The 14,296-nt window shown below is 34.5% G+C and overlaps 1 protein-coding gene across 2 annotated transcripts; it reads right to left on the reverse strand.

Moving 5' to 3' along the window:
* Positions 1 to 3,771: 3,771 nt before the first annotated feature.
* LOC115962103 (probable U3 small nucleolar RNA-associated protein 11) lies at positions 3,772 to 12,350 on the reverse strand. Of its 2 annotated transcripts, XM_031080973.1 has the most exons (9): positions 12,133 to 12,348; positions 11,860 to 11,941; positions 11,688 to 11,778; positions 11,498 to 11,589; positions 11,323 to 11,416; positions 11,143 to 11,222; positions 8,924 to 9,004; positions 4,235 to 4,334; positions 3,772 to 4,144 (listed from the first exon to the last, which is right to left on the reverse strand). In XM_031080973.1, exons 2-9 carry the CDS (start codon positions 11,913 to 11,915, stop codon positions 4,052 to 4,054), a joined length of 687 nt encoding a protein of 228 aa, XP_030936833.1. In that variant the 5' UTR covers positions 11,916 to 11,941; positions 12,133 to 12,348; the 3' UTR covers positions 3,772 to 4,051. The 2 variants fall into 2 exon arrangements, with proteins under 2 accessions (XP_030936833.1, XP_030936834.1); XM_031080974.1 differs by lacking the exon at positions 8,924 to 9,004 and having other exon boundaries at positions 12,133 to 12,350.
* Positions 12,351 to 14,296: the final 1,946 nt, after the last annotated feature.

Consider the following 14,296-nt stretch of genomic DNA (forward strand, 5'->3'; position numbering starts at 1 on the left):
ACAAAATTCCCATCAACTGCATTTGACTTTATCATTCTTGCATCCTTCTTTGCTTAAGCGAGCACTTGAACCGTACTTAATCCTTGTGCCATGCTGTTGATACCAAATTTTGGATATAGACTCCAAAAAGGTCTCGAGTTTAGAGGGAGAATAGAGTTGCCACCAAAAATAGGATTATTCATATGTGTTTGAGCACCTAATCTATAATATAAAGAAAAATATTAAAGGTACTACAAATTTTACTACATAAGATTTATAAATTGATGTGACAATGAATATGATTGGTGAACTTTAACAATTTTATAAATGAATATTTGAGTTGCCTTTTTAGGATTTGTGACATGTTAATTTGTAAACTCAATGTAATAAAATTTGTAATACCTGTAACACTATAAAACCAAAGACGTTATCCTAATCTATTGAGACCTCATAATATTGTCATTTAAATTCACAATATTTGGTTAATTTCTATCCAAATATTGTGTCAAAGATGTTATCATATCCTATTTGGTTAATTTTATAATATTGTGTAATTTAAATTTTTGAGACATCATAATTTTACATGACATTAACCTATTCTATAATTTTACATGACATTCTATTAAAATCTTACCCAAATGATTTTTTAGTAGAATATATAGTTCATATATAAATATAATCACAATAAATGCAATAATTATCATAATTATTAAATTTTATATTTAGACAAAAAATAAAAGAAAAAAAAATTCTATTAAACTTTCTTGTGCATTGCACTGGTTGTCAACTAGTTTCTAAATTATTTTTTTCCAGCTTAGGGCTAAGAACATGCAAAGTTTCTTATCCAAAATTGAGCAATATAATATCTATGAATCATTGAAATAAGTTTAGGAATTCGTTTATGTGCATCGAAGGAAGGTGTTAGGCACCCCACATCTACCTAACAACGATTACCTCATTGTTATCATTTTGGCAACTCTAATAATTTAATACGTAAGTATGATGGGATCAACTACTTTATAATATCATTTGGATAATATCATTCTCCTATCATGTTAATATATTTGGAGAGGGCAGGACCTTGGTCGAACTGAGTTTTTAGGTTTGAATTGTTTATCTTTGTTTATGTGACTCCTAAAATAGAATTACTAGAACCATGCTTTGATAACGAGGTGGTCTTAATACTAATAGTGAGCTAGCTTTGATTATGTTGAATGGGTACTTCTAATTTGAGTTGCCCACCTTTAACTGCTTTCTCTTACCCTAGATATAAAGGGCAGTAAGATGCCAGCTGACAATGTAAATAGAAATATTGTTCCTTGTATTTTCTTTGTGGCTTTGTTCAAAGCTATTGTCACGAAAGTGTAGATTGTAAAAAAAAAAGGAGGAGAAGTTAGACATGCTTTATTAAACGATTGTCAGTAATATGTAAATATAGTAGATGACCATTTAGTGTTATCGAACACATACGGTCTTTGAATAGAAAGTTGTATCATTCCATTTTTGTCCGATTGCATCTCTTTTTATAAATCAGATGTCATTCAATTTTAAGATGGCAACGAGTAATGATAGCAGTTTTTCTTCAAATTTTTTTTTCCAGGTATTTGTTTGTAGGTAAAATGTGGTTAAATTTGTAAAATATTTTTCATTGACCATAAAATCCTTTATAAAAAGTTGTAAACGTTTTACTTTTAAAATTTTGGTAAAACATTGTACAAAAACGTAATAGCTTCTCTTACCCCATCAAGTGGCTAGGTTACCGGTTTGATGGCTGGAACCGCCAGTACGGTGGTCGAAACTGCCATTCAGACAATCAATGCTGGCTATCCAATTGATGGAGCTGCCACTCCGATGACCAATGCTGGCATTCCAGTCATCGAAGACACCATTCCAACAATTGGTGCTGATAGTCCGATCATCGAAGACACACTCCAGCGGCGGTCGCCAACAGCCCAGTCATTGGAGTCATCGTTCCTACAGTTCAGTCACCAGACCGTTGGCACTAGTGTTTGTGGTGGCTGTGCCACCAATTTTGATGATTTGCTTGAAAATATTTTACATATAAAATTTTATACCTTTAAAATATTTTGCGTTTGAAAATATTTTACTTCAAAACAAACAAACCATTTGTGTTTGTAATTGGTAAAAGAAACTAACTATGATCTCTCTTTTTTTTCTTTTTTCTTTTTTGACAAATGAGAATGTTCAGATCTCTTCGAGTATCTGACTATTCTCTCGGGTATATGCAATCCCTCCATAGACACGTACTAGGTTATTACAGAGAGAATTCCCCTAGGTTATTACAAGATTCTTATGAGGGTGGTCTCAAGATGTTAGCAAAAAGTTTCGAATCCAAGATTTTATGGATATTATGAAATTTTAGGAACCACTAAACTATCCTCTTAGGATTATTTCTATATAATAGATGGGGGTGCCCCTGCGTGCCACCCCACCGGGGGGGGGGGGGGGGGGGGGGGGGGGGGGGGGGGAGGGGGGGATAGTGGGAGTTTGGAACTTTGCTGGTTGTTCTTACAAGCTGCCATGTTTACTCTTCCAGCCATATTTTACACTTTTTAGTTCTCGAATTTTGTGCTTGTGTCAAGGGCACGAACTTGGGTAGGTTACCACTTGCCCTTCTAAACAACTTTTGGGCTTTGTTGAGTTAAGCCTAGTTGAATTGGGCCTTGGAAGCTGTTCATACACTGTAGGTACAGTTGCCAATGGCCATATATGGTGTTTTGGGCCTTTGGTGGTGAGCTTTGGGTTTTAGTTGAGGGAGGGACCAAATTGGGGGATCGACAACCACCTCAAAAATAAGTTGCACTGTTAATATATAATACCACTTATATTAGTATTATGTTTGTGCAATGCATGAAAATAAGGCTAGTCTAACAATTGACTGTCTAAGAGGAGTCAACTAACATTTACATTAAAATTAGATTATAGTAAGAAACTAGGAATATACATGTGAAAACAAAAAAAAAAAAATTAAAAATTAATTTTTGAGGGAATGTACATTTAAAAAACTAAAGTTTAACCAGTTATTTTTGTACATAAATATAGCTTCTCTGGTTTGGTATAACTCATTTTCTTTGGCTAATTTTGCCTTACAAAATAAGTTGGAAAAAAAGTATAACACTACCTAAAAGGAAGTGAATATTTAAAAAGTTGTACCTGTCAAAATTAGCCAATTAAGCTATAAAAAAATTTAAAAAAAATTATGCATACATACCTTCACGTCCCAGTTTTTACAAGTTTTTTGAACGAAAAAGCTATCAAATAAAACAAATTATGTTGTTCCTGATTGGCTTAATTCTATGATATGCTAAAAACCCTTTAGAAGCACTCGTTTGTGAACCATGGAACCTAAATGTCTTGCTTCTGTTGAATTTGACATTTATTTAGCCATAAATGTCGTCCATGTTTTCATGTACTCTTTGCATTCATGAAATGAGGCATCCATTAATAATAGAAAAAGGGTTTGATCAGTCATTAGAATGCATAAATAAACAAATTGGTCAAAAGTAAGAATATCTCTAGGACCTTGAATTGAAAAATGACCAATATAAATCACTTTCTGGTAGCTTCGGTTTTGACAATAAATCAATCAATAATATCAAATATTGGACAGAAATATTGATAGTAGAAGTACCACCCTACTATCAAGTTGGGGTCAGTTTGAGAAGACTGCTGCCTTTTAAAAATATGAGAACATCATCTGCATAAAGAACAGTTGTTTCTTAAAATCTACTTAAAAGGCACACTTCACAAAATCAACTTTCCCTCACCGAATAAAATGCAAATAGCTTATGCTTTTTCTAAAGAAGAGGAATACTTTCAAAATCCCCACCAAACAATGTCACTATATGTAATCCACAACAGAAAATGCAAGCAAAATTTTCTACATGCTAATATAACTTAAGATCTGCATGGACTCATACTGTTACAAAATCAAGTCTCAGTGGCCAACTAGAGCCCCATTCCTGAATTATGAAGTAGATATAACAATCAAATTGAGTAAGAGGCAAGATATCAAGCCAAAGAAAGATGCTATATCTTCAAGAAAACCTTCTCAACGCTTTCGTTCTGGCCGCCACTTGTATACTGGTTTAGAGGTGGGACAAACAATCTCATCTTCACGTAATTTGCGCTTCCGACCCTTTTTCTGTTTATTAAATTGGATGTTTTTATTCCCAGAACTTTGGTGCGCAACTCAACAGGCAATAAAATTAAGGCAAGTTTAAGATGTAAATACCTGCAATTCCTTCTGCAATGCCATATCCATATAGAGTTTTTCCAACTGACTGACCCTATTCCTCCTTGCTTCTAGCTCTCTATAGGAAGTGGATGTTTTCCTACAATGAAGACAAAAGAATAGGAAATAAACAACTGCTTCCTAATAACACTGAATAACAACAAAGAGTTCAGGAGTCAAGACAAAAGGAAAAGGTAGAATTAAGAAGCATTTTACGAACTAAATTGTAGGATAAATTGACCTTCAAAATTGTAATGAAGAATATGTAATTTTCGCCTGTACTAAATGACAAGTTAGGGCTTGTGTAGTTGCATTGGTATTTTATGCTCCCCTAAAATGGCAACAAATGCATTTGAAAATGTGTGTGCTTTAAAAAGTAAAAAAAGAAAAAAAGAAAAGAAAAGAAAGAATAGATGGAAACAGAACACCAAGATCAATTTATGATAATCACCATAATTCCTTCACCAAAACTACTTACAAGAATCCTTCCACTATCGTCACTACATCCAATATATCATCATCAATGCATTTGCCACCACTGCCTCATCAACATTCTTCCTCCAATACCATTGGCACCACAATCACACTATCATTGCCACAACCAACACAATCAATGCCTTTGCTGCGACTGCCCCACCACCACTACTAGATCTATTACAGTTGTCACTGCCACAGTGACCACACTACCATCACACTAAAATGACACTACCATTTTTTTTAATAATAAATAAAATAAATAAAAGATCTATCATAACCCAGATTAGTTATGCAATAATTTTAATTGGAAAACTTGGAGTTCTGTGAGAATACATGTGTAGTTGTGTTCAACATGGCTTTAGTTAATAAAGAAGCATTAAGGCCAAAATGGTAAGTATAATAAAAACCCTATGGCTCCTCCATTTTGTTTTAGTCTTCTTTCACATCACTCCTCTGGTCTCACTCACCCCATATCTCCATAACCCTCTAATACTCTGTTTTCATCTTTTCCACATTTTTCTCTGGTACTACTCCCACAGATAGCCTGCAACCTCAAATACCCAATATCTCCAAACCCTCCACCATCAGCCACTCTAGTTCAGAAAGAAAAGATGGGAAAAATTAAGGAAAAGTCTTAAAAGTTTGTATGAATATATTTTTCTCCAAAATTAACAAACCTTATGAAACCCTAAAATCTGAGCTTGAGAATTTGGATTTTAGGGCTGGTCAAGAAATTTATGCTCAATTCTTTATCAAATTGCAAATTTGACTGGTTTCATCTAATTCGAAAAATTCACATATTGGTAACCGATAAATGGGTAAGTTGGATCCTACATTTAGATTTAATAAGGATGCTGATGGAAGTGAATGGAAGACAAGCTAAATAAATTTATAGCAAAATACTTCCTATTTTTATGCCTTTAAATGGCTTCTTTTTTAAAAAATTGAGGGAAGTAATGGGAACTAAATAAAAAATAAGTGAAACAAATTTAAATGGAAGTATCTTCTCATGTTTGAGCTCTTAAGTGAGGTCGGAAATAAGAGAAAATAAAGAGATCGGGAGGGCTTAACTTCACACAGTGCCTACCTTTTAGGCCTCACCAATTATATTCAGAAGAGTAAGGGTGTAAACAAATTGAGCCGACCAAGGCTTCATGGTGCTTAAGCTAGGCTTGATTGAATAGATATGGGACCCAAGCACAAATTGAGGTTCATTTAACAAGCTTGAACTCAACAAAACTCACTACGAACCAAACTCGATCTCATCTTAGCTTTAAGCCAAATTCAAAATACAATCAAATAAACAAAAAGAAGAAGGGAACACAGAATTCATTAATGCTCTGCCCTGGGAGTTTTCCTGGGATTGGAAAATTTTGAAACACATATATAAGGTGAAAATTGCAAAAAGTACAGGAAAATTCACAGCACACTATAAACTTAGAAGGACAAAAGAAAATAGATTTAGGAGCATAGAAAGAAAAGGAGCTCAGTGAATTGCTTAGCTTCAGAACCTCCACAATAGATCTAGAAGAGAAAATATAAGACTCAACAAATGTCAAAAGAGAGATCTTTGTAGTTGTTTCAATGAAATTGCAGGTGATGATATCAGCAAAAAGGAGAAAGATGAAGTATGAGGGAGAGAGACAGAGATTGTGGATTTGTGGCTCGAGTCTTTTGAGGAATTCTTGATTGGAACGAGAGAGAGAGATAGAACAAATGAGAAGAAACCTTCATCACTTAAGGCATTACATGGTAGATCTCAAGAATATTTGACTTACATATATGGACTTGTAAAACTCCCAGCTGTGCCTAGGTTGAAGAACTCAGATATGGTGTGGAAGAAGGATTAATAAGAAATAAAAGACAATGGACAAACGGTCCTTTTTTGTTTTTCCCCCCTTTGGGCTTAAAAGTTCTCATACATCAGCTGTTCCCAAGTTGGAGAAAACTCATACACGAGTTTGGCCTCAATTCTCCACGATGTATTGGAGCCCCATATAATGTTTTCAATCACTTCTTTCTTAGTCATCCATAGCTCCTTAGCCTAAATATGAAACTAAGAACTAGTGCAAAACAAGCTTGAAAACCATTCTCCAAACATGAACAAGTTACTTAGCATAAATTACCAACATTTGGAACCATACAACTTTGTTCTGAAAATTTTCTTAACCTCATCCTTGCATCTCTTGAATCTTGTTGAATTAAGTCTCACTCCATAAATCCTTCCTAAACACAATCACAATAAATATCTGTATCTTTATCTTCATAAAATAAAAAATAAAAAATAAAAAGATTCTCGTGATTCAGTAATATGTTGATAGAAGGATTATTAGAAATCACATCTTTCCAAGTGAAAGTATCCATCTTCACTAAAATTTTCTCTTTCAAATTTCATCAAACACTCATGAGCTATTCACATTAATATGTGAATGCAAACCTTCCGTGCCCAAAAGAACACTAAAGACTTGCATCGAACACTTGGACCATCATCAAAGTAGACATCATAGCCAAGTAAAAAATCCTAGTCTATGACACAAAGTCTTTCAAAATTTTTCATCCTTCAATTCAACTACACATGCCAGCCTATCCTCCAATTTGCCTCATGCTGCAAGTTTTATATATCAATCATCATGAAAGGAATCTTTGTCTTCTATATCATCATTCTCATCCTTGAGACCACCTTTCAGCATGTCCTAGGGTTCGAGATTGCCTTTTGACATCTCCACATGGGCTCCCGCTAGTTCCCATCACTATAACACTTGTCACAAATCTTCAATCATCTGCCTCATGTCAACCATCTCTATTTGAGGGTATTGATTTCTGCTATCCCCACAATCTCTACCACGGCCAACCATAGATCAAAGTTGCAACCTTTGACTTAAATCTGGATTTTGTGACTTAGATCTAAGATCTTTTGCTCCAATGCAACTTGATGCGGTGAACAGAACTTAGAATGGTGTAAAATAATGGTTAAGAAGAAAATTCTATCAATAAAAAAAGATTACAGCTAAAAATTGAAAATGGGATTGGAGTTTGAACACTAAAACCTCAATCTCTAGGCTCAAAAGAAATATTCAAATCTGAAATTTCATAAATTAGGTAAGCAAAAACTACCTATAATAAATCCAAAGAGGCTAGGATCCTAACCCTTCATATCATATATAATAATTAGATCCTAGCCATCCAACTTCATTAAAGTCACATGCTAATCACTTGACCTTCTAAAATAATCAACAGATTATAATAAATTAAGTACTCGTTTGGATACAGCTGATAAAGGGGTGCATCTGCGTTTTGGTGTTTTTAGCACTGGGACCGATGCTGTCAGTGGGTCCCGTGCATTATTCACGGGACCCACAAGTTGTCTAATTCGGCAAATTTTTTTTCAAAATTGGGTCCCACGGTACTATTCACACATTTAAAAATTATTTTGCTACAGTGTTTTCAATTTTCAATATTAAGCGGTATCCAAACAGACCCTAAGCATAGAGAAATAAAAGCAATGGACTATTTGGCCATTTTTTTCCTTTTGCTTAAATTCTCATATAGCAACTGGCTTGGGCTGAACTTTTGGGAGCTTGGCTCATTTATGAGCCAAGAAAAACCTTCAATCAACTCATTTGCACCTTAGAGAGGCAGTGGAAAATGCTCAATTCATCTGTTTGTTTATTTATATGTAGACATAGACACACTTGGTTGAAATTAATAAAATAGATGCATTAGAAAATAAATTTAACATAGTTCATTAAAAGGGGGCTTTAACTTCCAATGAAGAAACTCAAACATTTGAAGATATGTTTGCACTTATCTCCCTATTATTATTGATGGAATTTTAAAGCCAAACATAATGTTCATCAATGAGTGCCTAAATAATCTGTAGAGGATCCATAGCCGACCCCAAAATTTTGGGACTAAGGCTTTGTTGTTGTTGTATGGCCACATTCAACATTCAATTTTATTGATTTGAAACATATGCCAAGACTATATCATTGTGATTCTCTTCAAATGTATGAATGACACTTGTAATGTCAACCAAATAGCTAGTCAAACTATCACTTTTCTCCTCCATTTCTAAAATATTGGAATGTAAAAGTGCCAAATTAGATCCTCGAATATCAAACCTATGAAGAGCAAAAGGTCAAGTTCCAAAATTAACAAAACTTATTAGTCAAATCAATCTGTATCCAATAACCACAAACATTTTGTCTATACCTTTTACTATCATTGGAAACGTCATTAGTAGGCACTGATGTGCTTTTCAAAGAGTGTAATTGTATTTCTTTAGCCTCCTCCCTGCAAGAAATATCAAAGGGATAAGACAGATCCAAACCCCGAATAGAAAAGAGTATAAAAAGGAAACACAGGAAGGAGAAAAGAACAACATAAAAGCAGAAACAAAAGAAGAGTTTATAATCATAGCATAAATTTTAAAGCTTCAACAAAGCAAAAAATATATATATATATATATATATATATATTTTGATGAAATGGATAATTGATAGTCAAGAGTATAATGCCTTGAGGAAACCCATTTTTAGTTCTCCCCATGGATTGCTCCTTGCCTTGGAATGCCTTCTTATTTTTTCCAAAACAAACCAAATGCTACAGCAAAGATGGATGCTTTGCTCTCCAGGCAATATGGTACCTCCTACTAACACAATTTCCCTTCTACATGAGACAAGCTCAAACCAAGACACCTGAAAGAGAACCATGAATGAAATTGCTCTAGCTATTGAGCAAAGTAGAAGAAAGTGGTCCACCGTTTCCCCATCACGACGACACAAGCAGCACCAATTAACAAGGGGCAGACCCCTGTATTCCTCCAAATCCTAATATTCATTCTGAACATAAGAAAACCTTTATTCCTTACTATTTTCTAGCCTTTTCCCCCCCACCAAACCCTGACCCTAATTCCTTAAATTAAAGCTGTCTGAGCACTGTCAGATCTGACCCAAGAATTTCAAATCTGATTTGACTTTGGTCCCCTTTGTTCTACGTCATACAATTATTAGTCAACCTACACTTTTGATGATCCAATCCTTCGTCATACCATTATTAGTCAACCTACACTTCCAAACCTTCTCCATTTGCAATATGGAATATCAAACATAGAATTCACTGCTTCAATTCTCAAACATTAAAAGCATGTATAGATATGATAATCTATGATCACATCCTTACTTTTCAAGATACCAATTAGGAATGAGCGGAAGCAACACAGGGCAAAGGGAAGACTATTCGGTAACACATCACTAAGTGTATACTCACTATTGACAGTTTATAGTACAATATGATGGCGACATAAGTATAACTGTGAATACGTTGTGATGTTTATGATGGACCAAGTATAGATATGATTTTTTTGAAATTGAGAGGGATTAGAAATACTTGATATAATCTGTTAGGATGAGTCTATGGCATAAACAAGATGCTTTAGGGATGTTGCTCGGCTGGTCCTCAAAGAGGATTTGGTGTAGTGCTTCCAAAATTTTCTTGCAAGTGTGCTCAGTGTTATCTACTTCTATGAAGCACGATAGAAAGAATATGGAGAGATGCATGGCCAAATCATGCTCACTATGTGCATGTGGAAGTCGTAAGTGAACTCCCATGAAGAGCATTCACTATAAGAGTAACACCTAGGAAAATGGGAGCAACGCCTAAGGCAACTCAGATGACTGGTAACAATCATCTGTAGTAATGCTAGCTAGACATTACTCAAATTCAGTTATTTATCAAAAAAAAAAAACTCAAATGCAGTTACATGGCCATACAAAGTAGCTATAAAAGCCTCCCATTGAGGGCCCATTAGGGCATCCAAAAATCTAAACAGTAAGTAAACTTGCTTGGTAAAAAATGTTCTTTGAGTGAGTGTGAGGTTTTTAGACTGTAGGCATCATGTGTATTGGCTTGAGTAGCGTGCACCAACACCGAAGGTCCCATTTTCTGTTTTTCTGATCATGAAAGAAAGAAGAACAAGAAGCTGGAGGCTCATGGTGCATTGGACAACGAAGGAGTGGAATAACTCAGTGTGTGGTGTTTTACTATCATGCAAGGTATGCTGAAATCCAATATTGTCCTCTGCCACGATTTCTAACAATGCCCATAATCAAGTGATTATTAACAGTACTGACTTCGGGCTTCACATCTTGAACCATGTCAAACAACATGGACCAACAACTACACAAAGGGTAACCATTATTATTAGACAATAATTTAACTCTTTATTAACAATTCCTTCAATACTTGATTCTCACACCATGTGTCATGCCAAAACCTCACCCTTTGATCATCTCACAACACATATGTACCATACAAACCTCCCTGCCCACACTAATACTCAGTCATAAACAACACCCATTCAATTGTCAAAATAGCAAATAGTAAAAATAAGAATGCATCCAAATAAGAATTAAGAGTTAGTAAATTCAAACCTGTCTTCAGCATAGTAAACATGTCTATTTGATTGCCGATCATCAACAGAGTGCAGCACGGCCGCCAGCTTTTCAATTTTCTGCATTGAACCATGGAATTCCATAATCAAAATCTTGTAGAAAATTTTGCAGAAAACAATTGATCAACCATGAGTTTTACAGTAAAAAACACTGATCTACCTTTTTCTCGCTTTGCAATTTCTGAAGAATATATCCCATATCTTGGGTCTTCATCAGCATAAGCTCTTCTGGAGTGTACTTGTTAGCCCCACTCCTGCAACAGAAGCTTACAAATCAACTTGGATTCATGGGTGAAAAATTCTAAAAAAATGCAAAAGAATTATCAAAATGTTACTCTAATTTATGGACTCCATCAACAGTTCTTGTTTTGATCATCTTGAAGTAAAACTCATCTGGGTTTCTAAAAGCTGCTTTCTCCTTAAGTTTCTGTAGAGCAAAAAAAAAAAAAAAACCCATTTACAAAACAACCCCATTATGTATTTGAGAGTTTGATTACCAGCCAAACATCAAGCAAGAATACTTACCCGCAAAGTATCCTCCTTTTTGTGGAATGCTTGTGCACGCTCAACATAGTCCTTGTGTTTTTCAAGAAGCCCAAATTTTTTCCTTGCATGTCTGGATATGAAAATGAAAAATATTTATATATATATTTGAAAGGGTACAATATAAAAGAAAATATTTCTAAGTGAGACTTACGGTTGAGCTCGCTCCTTGTGAGCTCGTCTATTAACAGCATTCCTTAGGGACGACATGTTGAATAAAACAAAGCAAGCAACACCTACAAGGTATCAATCAAACAAACTCTTCAAGTTCTTTTCAGAACAGTGCAAACTGTATGTATGAGCAAGTTTAAAGTGATCGGTTCCTTCTCTGAAAGCACGGACACGGCAATTTGCCTGCCGTGGCGTGCCCGTGTCGTACGAGTACGCCTGGGACACGGCGAGGAGAGGGAAAATAAAAAATCCTAACCTGAAACGCTGCGTTTTGAGAGTATCCCTTTGCACCCAAAATCAGTTTCCTCTCTCTCTCCTTCTCTCACGCCGATCTCCTCTTCTGTGGGAGAGCTGATCAGCCGATTTCTTCCCTTTTCTTTGTGTTTTTCTTCTTCTTCTAATTATGCCCTTACATATTAGAGTTTTCCCCTTTTGCCCTACTTGGGAATTGGCTCGCCAGCCAGGTGTTTCAAAAATAGATTTTGGCGAAAAAGTCCTTACATTTTGGGCCTAATATCTACTGTCAACCCTCTAATAGAAATCCTCTATTTACTGACATGACACTGACATGGACATTAAAATATTATTACAAAAATTTTGTTAGCATTTTTTAAATGCCACGTCAACATTTTATTTTATTTTTTAAACTACATCAGAGAATTTATTAAAAAAAAAAAAACTAGTATATTATTTATTTTTATGCCTATTATATTCATTGGGATAAGTACTTTTTTGGCAAAAATACATTTTTGATCCCTACATTTTAGGCCAATTCTTGTTTTGGTCCCTAAATTGATTTTGTTCTTAAGTCAATCCCTTAAATCAAAAAATCAATTATATTTTGGTCTTTGTCAACCCAATAATAGAAAATACATATGTAACAAACAAAGTGCACTGTTAATATGTTATATGCTGATGAAACTAATAAAATAATAAATAAAAAAACCACATTAGCATGCCGTGTCATCATCTAAAAATAAAAAGACACAATAAATCCTTTGTGCTAACCTGTGCCCTATCTTTTTTTTCTTTTCTTTTTTTGGCTCTTTTTTTTCTTTTTGAAGGAGAAACATATCTATTTCCACTCATTTGTTTGACACAAAGGCATAGCTGTTATGCAAAGATAGCCCGTTTGGTAATGTTGTTTTAGTAACGTTGTTTAAGTGTTATGAAAATACATGTGAGTAAAAAAAGTGTTGTGAAAATACGAGTAAGTAAAAAAGTGTTATGGAAATACGTGTTGTGTTGTTTAAATAACGAAAACTGTTATTTAAACAACACAACCAAACAACCCATAAATTTAAGGAAATATCATTTCAACCTCATAGTTAGCACGTCCCATGCACTAAATGCTAGGGGATCTAAGGAGAAATAGTTCGAGTTGTGGGATTAATAACATATTGTAATTATCTATAAATAAATAAATAAATAAAAACCATGTATTTTCATAATTAATAAATTAAAATAATTTTAAAAACAACAAATTAAATCCTATTTGTTCAAAAGTGACAAATTAAAGCTTTAGATTTTAAAATGTAACAAATTAACTCATCATCAATTATTTTTGAGGTTTAAATGTAAGTTGAAAGTTTAATTTGTTACTTATAAAAACTTTTAGGTTTAATTTATTACTTTAAATTATAAAATTTAACTTATTATATTGCTTAAATTTTATTGTTTAAAATGAAAGTTTAATTTGTTACTTTTTGAAATTGTGTTTTTAAAACACGATTGTAAGGACACATAAATCAAATAGCCCAAGTCCATTTAGAATAGTGAGGGAGGTACAGTTCAACTAGGCCCAAATCAATATATTTGTAAAAGAGTGGATCAAACAAAAAGGGAAGGCTTAGCCCAAGGATAAAAACAAGGAAAAAAGACTAAGGATCATAGATTGAGTGGATAAATGACTTATTACAAGTTCGCCTGAGGAGGCCAATGATACTCAGAATAGTACATTGTTCATGCTCTTCTCTCAATATTCTTATTCTAACTCTTTTCTTTCCGATGCCTATGCCTTCCTCCTCCTTAGTATAGAGATTTCCTTTCCTTTTATATACTCCTTTTTACTTCACATATCAGCCCCCATCTTTACCTAACCAAACTCACCTCATGACACTTGTCCTCTTAAACATCTGTTGAAGGTGGTAGAATAAACTGCTTAGCTGTGAACTACACTGTTCATGTCACTTTCTCATTAATGTAACTGATAAAACTGTTACCAACCATTTAATGTGGAGGCAACATGCTACTTCTCACTGGAAACTTCCCCTGCCCTCCACGATTCTCTCTCCTCACCCTGTCCTTCACAACTGGATCTCCTAATAGTCCTTTGCCTCTTCCCTTCCTCGGGTAGATTCCTTCTTTGGGCTTATGATACCTTAGTAATAATGATAACGGCCCAACAATCCATTCCTCGG

Source organism: Quercus lobata, chromosome 9, assembly GCF_001633185.2.
Source record: "Quercus lobata isolate SW786 chromosome 9, ValleyOak3.0 Primary Assembly, whole genome shotgun sequence".
NCBI lineage: Eukaryota > Viridiplantae > Streptophyta > Magnoliopsida > Fagales > Fagaceae > Quercus > Quercus lobata.

What these genes read in the sequence shown, in the direction of transcription:
- LOC115962103 (XM_031080973.1), bottom strand. Translation starts at nt 11,915, where the DNA reads ATGTCGTCCCTAAGGAATGCTGTTAATAGACGAGCTCACAAGGAGCGA. An exon ending in GTTTACTATGCTGAAGACAG is followed by an intron (nt 9,005 to 11,142) that starts GTTTGAATTTAC and finishes TATTTCTTGCAG; the next exon opens with GGAGGAGGCTAAAGAAATAC. An exon ending in GTTTCCAATGATAGTAAAAG is followed by an intron (nt 4,335 to 8,923) that starts GTATAGACAAAA and finishes TCTTCATTGTAG; the next exon opens with GAAAACATCCACTTCCTATA.